The sequence below is a fragment of the Nematolebias whitei genome, chromosome 2 (assembly GCF_014905685.2).
Source record: "Nematolebias whitei isolate Nwh7 chromosome 2, NemWhi1, whole genome shotgun sequence".
Lineage (NCBI taxonomy): Eukaryota > Metazoa > Chordata > Actinopteri > Cyprinodontiformes > Rivulidae > Nematolebias > Nematolebias whitei.
The window spans coordinates 15,236,432-15,247,270 of NC_056499.1; the positions used below are offsets into that span (position 1 = coordinate 15,236,432).

The 10,839-nt window shown below is 41.5% G+C and overlaps 1 protein-coding gene across 1 annotated transcript in view; it reads right to left on the reverse strand.

Annotated features, from left to right (window-relative positions):
* Positions 1-10,839, reverse strand: part of LOC119425800 (cell migration-inducing and hyaluronan-binding protein-like) — a 37,493-nt gene that overhangs the window by 8,986 nt on the left and 17,668 nt on the right. The window contains exons 18-23 of the mRNA XM_037693351.1: positions 10,825-10,837; positions 10,372-10,587; positions 9,533-9,744; positions 7,530-7,715; positions 5,623-5,827; positions 1,216-1,302 (exon numbers count right to left, since the gene is read on the reverse strand). Of these exons, the coding sequence (XP_037549279.1) occupies positions 1,216-1,302; positions 5,623-5,827; positions 7,530-7,715; positions 9,533-9,744; positions 10,372-10,587; positions 10,825-10,837 (919 nt within the window). The remainder of the gene's footprint in view (positions 1-1,215; positions 1,303-5,622; positions 5,828-7,529; positions 7,716-9,532; positions 9,745-10,371; positions 10,588-10,824; positions 10,838-10,839) is intronic.

The window sequence follows — 10,839 nt, forward strand, 5'->3', positions numbered from 1 at the left end:
TGTGAACAAGCTAGATGCATGTACAGATATGAATCGTTACAAAAGAGCTTTGTTGACTCACAGTGGAGACACATTCCTGATAGGTGTGAAAAGGATGGTAGCTGCTAAAAAAGGAGAAGTTTGGTGTTCTCCAGGACATGAACTGCTATTACATTATTCTATATTATTAATTAGTCAGAAAGAAACAAGCCTTAACCAAACAGAACCTAGCTCAGTAAACAAGCCAACTACACAACAATGTGAGCTTTCCAACCTAATAAAGGTTGAATGAATATACTTCAGTAGAATCAGAATTTTTAAAGATCAATCTTTCATTGTTCAGTTCAAACTTTCCAAGTTTTTGTCACTGGATATTGCACCCAATAAATGTTGATTTGGAAAATCTAACCATTTACTTAATACTCTTACTTTAAGTACATTTTAAAAGAGAAATTTACTTTTGATACTTAAGTACATTAAATGTCAGGTACTTTAAGACTTTTACTTAAGTAATAATTTTTAAGGAGACTTTAACTTTTACCAAAATAAGTTTATGGTAAGATACTTGTACTTTCACTGAAGTATCACTTTGAGGTACTTTATACAACACTGCCTGTCACACAAACTGTTGTAACATTTTTAGACTTTTCCAGTAAAACCTTTGGAAATGTTCTTTAATGAATGTTTGGTTAGAAACACAATCTCTTAATCTTTATTAAATAACTATTATTACATTTTTTATTATTACATTTTTATTCATCTAAAATATTGAGTTAGGGTAAAGGGGCAGTGCAGAAAATGATAGTTGCACAACATCACTAACCACTGCATCACCGTGCCACCCAGGAAGTTAAAAAGTAGATGAACCATAGTATTTTGGATACTTTTCCTGTTTGGTTTCCAGGTTTCCATGATCCCAACCTGTCTGCCAATAAAAATAGATCTTTTTAGGATATGCCCTTGCCAGGTAAAGAAATGACATAATCTGCAGCTGGAACCAAGACTGCAGCAGATTTATTCCCAACAATGGACCAGTTCGGTGTCGGCCCCAATGGATTCTAAAAGAACGATGATTAAAAGTCTGTTTACTCTTTTGTTTGTATTTTTTTTAACGCAGACTGTCAATTGCAAGAATTATGGATTTAAATTAAAGACATTTAACATGATGCTCCAACTGCTAAAACAACATATTTCAATCACGTGTTGGTTCAGCTGTGTGTCTGAAACAAAGAGTACCTCAGTGAAGGCAACGTCCTCTTTAATATGGAAGAAGCGAGAACTGTGTGAGACCAGTTTGACCTCCAGGAAGTGCTCGGCTGAGTTCTGAGGGGAAAACAAACAGAAACAAGGTCACACTTCAGAGCCAGGATTTCTTCAGCTGGGCTGCTCAGACCTGCTCCTGAACCCTGCAGTGACTGGACTCAGGACAGACTCATTCAGGTCCATTTGCTCAAGCCAGTTCTGAATGTTTTCCTCCACCGCAGGTCTTGAGAGAAAACATGGCGCTCAAAGCTGACTGTGTTTTCTGATGAATTCTGCAGCAACATTTTTATTGGCTCCAGGATGAATACTTAAAGTTGAGCACATTAATATTTTCCCTCCATTTGGGGGGAAAAAAAATCCTGAATCATGAGAACTCAGAGACTTTAAGGAAAGCTGAGATGCCACAGAGAGCCAGAAGGGGGAGATAGTGTCAACATCACCATCGGAAAGAAAACAAATATAAATCCTTAAACAAAAATCCAACCTGTTTTTATATAATTCAGCTTTCTTTCAGTAAATTACATTTGTAGTTGAAAACAAAAACTTAAAGTGATAAAACTGAGAAAAATGTAACAGTGGCTCCCTCAGATTAGGATGCCTTCAGGCCCAGGCCTCCCTTGCAAGAGAGATCTGTGATCTCAATGGGATTTGCCTGGTTAAATAAAGGTTAAATAAAAACAAATAAAAAAAGATTGTGGTTCCAAAACAAGACCATAAAAATATGAAATGGTTAGCCCGTTGTCACCAATTCTGTTCATAACTTCCATGGACAGAATTTATTGGTGCAGCCAGGGGGCGGAGCTGCGGAGGGAGTCGGTTAGGTGGCCTCAGGATTCCATCTCTGCTATTTGTAGATGATGTGGTCCTGTTGGCTTCATAGTGCCGTGATCTTCAGCTCTCACTGGAGAGTGTGAAGCGGCTGGGATGATAATCAGCACCTCCAAATCCGAGGCCATGGTCCTCAGTTGGAAAAGGGTGGATTGTTCTCTTCGGGTCGAGGGTGAAGTTCTGCCTCAAATGGAGGAGTTCAAGTATCTTGGGGTTTTGTTCATGAGTGAGGGAAGAATGGAGCGTGAGATTGATAGACAGATTGGTGCAGCGTCTGCAGTATTGAGGATTCTGTATTGGTCCGTTGTTGTAAAGAGGGAGATGAGCTGTAAGGCGAAGCTCTCTGTTCACCGGTCGGTCTACGTTCCTACCTTCACCAATGTCCATCAATTCTAAGTAGTGACCGAAAGAACAATATCACAGGTACAGGTGGTTGAAATTAATTTCCTTTGCAAGGTTGCTGGACTCTCCCTTAGAGAGAGGGCCAGAAGTTCAGTTATCTGGGAGAGAGACTTGAGAGGAGCCAGTTGAGGTGGTTCGGGCATCTGGAAAGGATGCTCCCTGGGCGCGTCCCGAGAGGTGGTTCAGGTATGTCCAACTGGGAAGAGATGCTGATTCGTGGTTGACTGGCAGATGTAAATATCGCAAGCAGTTAAAACTGCCCATTCAGCCCATGACGTCCGTCACGCAGAACCAGTCCAAACGGGTGGGGTAGGTGGATACGCACGTTCAAATTCAATTGGTCTCATCTTTAACCTGCATTCCAATCTCGCTCCCAATTGGGTAGTGCAATTCTACAAGTCCATCCCCAGGAAGACCTAGGCCACACTGGAGGGACTATATCTCTCAGATGGCCTGGGAACATCTTGGTGTCCTCCCAGAAGAGCTGGAAGAAGTGGCTATGGAAAGCAATATCTGGGCCTCCCTGCTCAAACTGCTGCCCCCGCGACCCAACTTCGGAACAAGCACAAGATAATGTATGGATGTATGGATGGATGGACACAAAAATACACAAAAATATTGGTTTTAAAGCAATCTTCTCTTAGGAAAACATTTGTGATGTTCCACAAACCAAACTCAGTTTATGACATCAGGAATCACTGGACCCAGCCCTCACCTGCCATTCGGTTCATTCTGCACCCAATCTTTGCCTTGGTTTCTTTGTTCTGAACAAAGTAACCCGTCTCCTGGAGTCCTCCTTCCTCCAAGTATTCAAATTGACAGTCTTGTTCAGTGAATCGGGGCCTTTTGTGCCATAGTGAAAGCGTTGCTCTGGTCTGTCGTAGTGAAGAAGGAGCTAAGATGAAAGGCAATTCTCTGCATTTATCGATCCATCTATGCACATACATCTTCAGTCCTTACCTACAGTGAGGAAAATAAGTATTTGAACACCCTTTGACTTTGCAAGTTCTCCCACTTAGAAATCATGGAGGGGTCTGAAATTTTCATCTTAGGTGCATGTCCACTGTGAAGAGACATAATCTAAAAAAATAAATAAAATCCGGAAATCACAATGTATGATTTTTAAAATAACTTATTTGTATGTTACTGCTGCAAATAAGTATTTGAACACCTGTGAAAATCAATGTTAATATTTGGTACAGTAGCCTTTGTTTGCAAGGTCAAAGGTTTCCTGTAGTTTTTCACCAGGTTTGCACACACTGCAGCAGAGATTTTGGCCCATTCCTCCACACAAATCTTCTTTAGATCAGCCAGGTTTCTGGGCTGTCGCTGAGAAACATGGAGTTTGAGCTCCCTCCAAAGATTTTCTATAGGGTTTAGGTCTGGAGACCAGAACCTTGATATGCTTCTTACGGAGCCACTCCTTGGTTCTCCTGGCTGTGTGCTTCGGGTCATTGTCATGTTGGAAGACCCAGCCATGACCCATCTTCAATGCTCTAACTGAGGCAAGTGGAATTAAGACCAAAAAGTTCTATTTTGGTTTCATCTGACCACATAACTTTCTCCCATGGCTCCTCTGGATCATCCAAATGGTCATGGGCAAACTTAAGACGGGCCTGGACGTGTGCTGATTTAAGCAAGGGAACCTTCCGTGCCACACATGATTTTAAACTATGATGTCTTAGTGTATTACCCACAGTAACCTTGGAAACAGTGGTGCCAGCTCTCTTCAGGTCATGGACCAGCTCCTCCCGTGTAGTTCTGGGCTGATTCCTCACCTTTCTTAGGATCACTGATACGCCACGAGGTGAGATCTTGCATGGAGCCCCAGTCTGAGGGAGATTGACCGTCATGTTTAGCTTCTTCCATTTTCTAATAATTGCTCCAACAATTGATCTTTTTTCACCAAGCTGCTTGGTAGTTGCCTCGTAGCCCTTTCCAGACTTGTGGAGGTCTACAATTTTGTCTCTGGTGTCTTTGGACAGCTCTTTGGTCTTAGCCATGTTAGTAGTTGGAGTCTTAATGATTGTATGGGGTGGACCGGTGTCTTTATGCAGCTAACAACCTCAGACAGGTGCTTCTAATTTAGAATAATAAGTGGAGTGGAGGTGGACTTTTTAGAGGCGGACCAACAGGTCTTTGAGGGCCAGAATTGTTGCTGATTGGCAGGTGTTCAAATACTTATTTGCAGCAGTAACACACACACAAATAAATTGTTTAAAAAAAATCATACATTGAGATTTCCAGATTTTTTTTTTTTTTAGATTATGTCTCTCACAGTGGACATGCACCTAAGATGAAAATTGCAGACCCCCTCCATGATTTCTAAGTGGGAGAACTTGCAAAGTCACAGGGTGTTCAAATACTTATTTTGCTCACTTTATGTTAATGAATTATGGATCAGGATAAAAAAAAAGTATCATGGAGCCAAGTGGGTGAGATAAGCTTACCAAAACATAAAGGTTCAAGGTTCTTTATTGTTGTTCGTATCACGTGTGGTACATGTGGTAGGACAAAATTGTGTACACAAGATTCCAATTACACCCAAATAAGCAAAAGGATAAAGTATTAAAAAATAAACAATATACAAGGATCTAAGATATATGCTAAACAATAATAATGTAATATAATATGGTGTATTAAACAGCAGCCTGAGTCTGTAGTGAGTAGATGGGTACGCATATAACATCTTAAAGGAAAGTAGTCAGCAGCATGGACTATCATAATAAGGCTCAGTCTTAAAGAAAAAATTAAGAGTTCCATCATCCAGGAGGAGCTCAGTAGAACCATTGATTCTCCTCATTAAGAGGAGTCAGCTAAGGTGGTTCAGACATCTGATTAGGATGGCTGCAGGGTAGACTCAGATATCTGGCCTGGGGACGCTCAGAAGAACCAGGAGAGTGTTTCTGTGAAAGAAATTCTGGTTTTCCCTTCTGAACCATTGAACCTTCAACGCTGACCTCCCTCTTCAAGCTGCTTCCACCAAGACCCGAATAAAAACAAGAAGAATAGGAAGAGAGAGGACAGATGGATAGATGGACGGAGATGGATGGACAGATAGATGCTGGACTTATGGATGGATGGATATATAGATAAATGGATAGATGAGTGGATGGATGTTGGACATTGGATGTTGGCTGGAGGACTCACCAGTCTGGAGGTGGGTATCCTCCTGGGCATGGGGACATCTACCACAGGCCTCTCAGCATGTTTGGGGTAGGTCTTGATAAGGCAGTTGCTAGGTGGACTTCCTTTAGGGATGCTGGCAGTGATCTTGATTCTCTCACAGCCTTTCACGGAGCAGAAGGCAAACTGTTCCCTGTCATTGTGAGCTTTGACCTTCAGGAAGAGCAGGCTGTAGGACACATGAAACGACAACACCTGATATTAGAAACACTGTTTTGATCATAAAACCATCAGTTTAACTCGTTTAGTGAAAGGAAATGGACCCACTGGATCACTGGTTTATGGAGACTGAAAAGTCTGACTGGTTTGGCTGAATTAGTGCGTCAGCAGTTGAAGTAAAAAAAAATAAAAAAGATCCTTTCCTGATTTTGCACGTTTGCCCACTTACAAATAAATTAGAGTAAAGCCCTATCTGGTGGATATCTACCTTCATCAGGTCCACCTGTATAACTTAATTAAAAGAACTAATGAGCCAATCACAGGGCAGAAACTCATTTAGACACGTAGATGTGGTAAAGACGACCTGCTGAAGTTCAAACTGAGCTCAGATCGAGGAGAAAAGGAAACTTTGAACAGTTGTTGGTTGGAGTGTTTCAGAACCTGATGTTCTGCTGGGATTTTCACCAATAACCTTTAGGGTTTATAGAGAATTGTCTAACAAAGAGAACATGTTCAGTACTGAAAAAGCCTTGTTGATGTCAGAGGCCAGACTGGTTTCAAATAATAAAAAGGCAAGAGCAGCACCATCAATAACTTGTTACAAACCGAAGTCTGCAGAACCGTTTCTGATCCACACAAACCTTGAAGCAGCCAAAGACCACGCCAGGTGCCACTTCCTGTCAGCTACAGGAGCAGGAAACATAACCCTCACCAACACTGGACAAAAAGAGCCTGGAGAAACAGAGTTCTCTGTGACTTTGGTCCCAGCTTCCTTCAAGGTCTTAACAAGCTCCTTATGTGAACCTGTGGGCTAATCCCACACCTTTATCATCATCATCCTCACTTCATAACGGAGATCTTCCATGAAGCTTCACACTGTTGATCACTGATTGCCATTATCTGAATAAAGTTACACCGGCAGCGTAACTTTTTCACCGGCAGTTTCCTGATGATGTTCTGTGGTCCATTCTAGTCTTGGTCAGATCTATGATCTGATCACTGAAGTTCTCCAACAGGTCTTTGGTGTGACCCATCAAGGTTGAGAGGTTGAAGTGGAGGAACCAGGTTCTGTGGACAGGTGAGCTTTAATACAGAACCAGATCAGTCATGTCTGCTTGACTGATTAATTGGTTGATTAATTGGTTTGTTAATTGATTGAATGGTTGGACAATAGGTTGAATGGTTAGTTAATTGGTTTAATCTTTGGATAACTTATTGACTGGTTGGTTAATTGGTTGAATGGTTGGTTAATTGTTTGAATGGTTTGATAATTGGTTGAACAGTTGGTTAATTGATGGAATGGTTGGTTAATTTGTTGGTTGGTTGATTGATTGGATATAATCTGTGCACCACTTAAGTACACAACCCATCTGAGGGAGCTTGAGTCCTGGTTTGTTGTTATTTCCATCAGTAACATGTGTGTCAATCTGAAACTTTCATTTAGTCTTTTTTTACTATAAAAATGAGATACTGTACTACTTCATTTTCTTAAAATGAACAAGCTGCCAGATTCAAATGATCAGAGAAATTTTTACCTCCCCTGTAAACAAATCTCCCTCTTGTTAAACATTCTAGTGAAAAATAGGTGTCAGGACAACTGTTTGAGCATTTAGACAAAAAGAATCAGCTTGAGGAGGTTTTGTTCGGCAATAGAAACAGTATTGAATTCTAATTCCAAACTAAATGCATTTTGACTTCAGTTTGGTTCTGACCCGGTATCTTCCTCCCAGTAGTAGTATCCTCTGCTCAGGTTGGAGTGGTTGATCTTCTCCCTCTGAGTGGTCCTCATGAAGACTCCAGTCTTACGGGTCTGTTTGGTCAGCCGGTCATGGATGTCAGCGATGACTGTGAAGTTGGTGCCTTGTGGGTAGCAGAGACCCATACTGATCCAGTCATTTCTGAGACCAAACAAACAAAAACATTTTTAATGCTTGCAGATGATATTGTGATCCATGGTGAGAACAGGAAACAGGTGGAAGAGAACTTAGAGAGGTGGAGGTATGCACTTAAAAGAAGAGGAATGAAAGTCAGTTGTAGTAAGACAGAGTACATGTGGGTGAATGAGAAGGAGTCCAGTGGAACAGTGAGGCTACAAGGAGCAGAGGTCACAAAGGTGCAGGACTTCAAGTACTTGGGGTCCACTGTCCAGGAAAATGGGGAGTGTGGTAAAGAGGTGAAGAAGAGGGTCCAGGCAGGATGGAGTGGATGGAGAAAAGTTTCAGGAGTGATTTCTGGCAAATGGGGGGCAGCAAAGGTCAAAGGAAAAGTTTACAAGACAGTGGTGAGACCATCTATGTTGCATGGTCTGGAGACAGAGACATGGACAAAAGACAACAGACAGATTTTGAAGGAACAGAAATTAAGATGTTGAGGTTCTTCTTAGGAGTGACAAGAATGGATAAGATTAGGAATGAGAGCATCCGAGGTACAGCACAGGAACAACTGGGAGACAAAGTTAGAGACCAAACTGAGATGGTTTGGACATGTCCAGAGGAGGGACAGTGGTTTGGACATGTCCAGAGGAGGGACAGTGGGTAAATTGGTAGAAGGCTGTTAGAAATGCAGCTGCCAGAAAAAAGACAAAGAGTGGATATACGGATGCAGTTAGAGAGGACATGGAGTTTGGAGTGAGGACAGAGGATGCAGAGGACAGAGTGAGGTGGAGGAGGAGGACTCGCTGTGGGTCCCGATAAGAGAAAAGCAGAAAAAAGACGAAACAAACAAAAAAATAAATAAACACAACCTGTTTGATCAGAAATAGAAACATCCAAACAAGGAAACCTGCTGTTTGCAGTTTTCACTTGTCTGCATGTGTTTCACTGATTGAGTGATTGATTGACTGATTGATTGATTGACTGATTGATTGAAATGCAGACAGCGGTTTGTTTGGATGTGTTTTTGTAATTTAATTTCTCAGCTGGACACTGCCAGAGTGGTTTGGAAAAAGACCATTTATTTAAAATAATTAATGCATTCTTACAATTATTTCCTGACGTTTTTGAGCATCTTTGTGAGGGGAGGAGCCTATATGAGGTAAAGGGGTGTTAGTCAAATATCCTCGATGAAGCCAATCATGTCTTAAAGATGTAAAACCTGGACGACCCAAAATTTTCTACTTTTAAACTCAGACAAGACAGAGGTTTTGGTTTTGGACCTGAGCATCTTAGGAATAAACTTTGCAGCCTTGTGCTTGCTTAGGATGGGAGAATGCAACGAAGTGAAGATTCAACACAATCTGCTGGCTTCTGTAGATAATGATTTTTTTTTTTTTTAGCTGAATGTTTTCTTCATCAATTCTGAAACTAGATCTGATGAATAAAATAAAAGTTAATTCCAGTTTAGTTGATTATTGCTAATTAATCAGGATTAAACAGCTAAAGAATGTTGAACCATCATTCTTCTTTTCATTGGACATAGCTCATTGAACATCCTTATTGGACGTGCAGTTTAACTAAATGATGTTTGGAATCTCAAACAACCTTATTTTGGTTAAAACATTCAGAAACCATCAGAAGGCAGGAGGCTGCAGGAGCTCAGTCAACTGTCAGAGAAGAAAATCTATTTTCTTAACAGATTTTATGTCTTCAGTTTACATTTTAACATCTTTTTATAAAATCTTTCACTTCTGGTTCCTCCTTACAGAGAGACCATGGGTCTAGTGGACAATAGGACAACAACATGGCATGGCCAAACCTTTAAGGTCACGTTAACTAACTTGTTGAAGTTGATGAGCCAGATGGTGACCTCTGCAGGTGCTGCTTGGTCCCAGTGAACGGTGTATTCTTTGGCCAGCGTGATCACCGGCTGGAACTGCTGGTAGTGTTTTTTCTTTCCTAGGGCCCCTTCTAGTGTCAGGGGCCGGTCAGGGTACTCGTTCTTCACTATACGCATCATCAGGCTGGCAGGGTTTCGGATTTGGATATAGATCTGAAGAAAACAGATATCAAAGAAGAAGAATCACAATATAGCTCAGTTTCAAGCTGAATTAAAAGAAATGTGAAGCTGAAGTCAAAAAGGAGCACTAATCAGAAAGTGTATCATTTAACTGCTTCATCAGGTCTCTCTTGTAAATGAGTCCTTGAGACTCAATGGGATTTACCTGTCTAAATAAAGGTTGATTGATTGATAATATCTGCTGGACCAATTAACAAACTCTGATAATAATTAGAAGCAATAAAAATAGTGTGATGGAATACAAAAGTTAAAGAGTTGATACAAAAGATCCCTATAACATGAGCCAAGGAATGCCTTCTCTTCTTAGCCTGCTGCCTCAGCAACCCAACCTTAAAACGGCGAATAAAAAGGTAGGCCTTATTTTATAGTCATGTGGTCCCTAGTGGGTCCATGTGGTCCTTCTCTTATGGCCACATGGTCCTTACCTAAAAGCCATGTGGTCCCATGTTGGCCCATGTGGTTCTTGACATCAGTGTGCTGGCCATCTTTGTCTCTGAGAATGACTACTGGACCCACAGAGCCTTGACCACAGAATGGAATAAAGGATGCAGCAATGAGAGATGTTAGTGAAAATGACCATGTGACTGGAGGATATCCCACCTGTGCAAAGTGACCACTGCAGATCGCAGCCTTCCAATCTGGCACATCAATGCAGTCAGGGTGTCGGAGCAGCCAGTTGTCCTCCTTAACCAGAAAGGCTCCAGGATACTCACTGACAGATCCGTCAATGTCATGAAAAATGGTTGTCTTATCCCCATCCATCTCCATCTGACTGAACCAGGGACCCGGCTCCCCAAAGAACACCCGAGATGTGATCTGCAGGAGAATGACAAACCTTCTTATTGATGCTGCATTGACACAGTGGTGGGACGGTTGACATGACCTCCAATCAGAAGCTTCAAGCTTCAGCCCTGTTGAGAACTGGAGGGTCTTCGAACTGAACACTGTACACACACTCCCTCACAATTTTCTGAGCAAAGTTACCTTGACTCAATGGTATCTGATTTAATGATAACCAGATCTCTCTGGTTTCTGAGCTAAAGTTAACCAGACTCTGGTTTCTGAGCT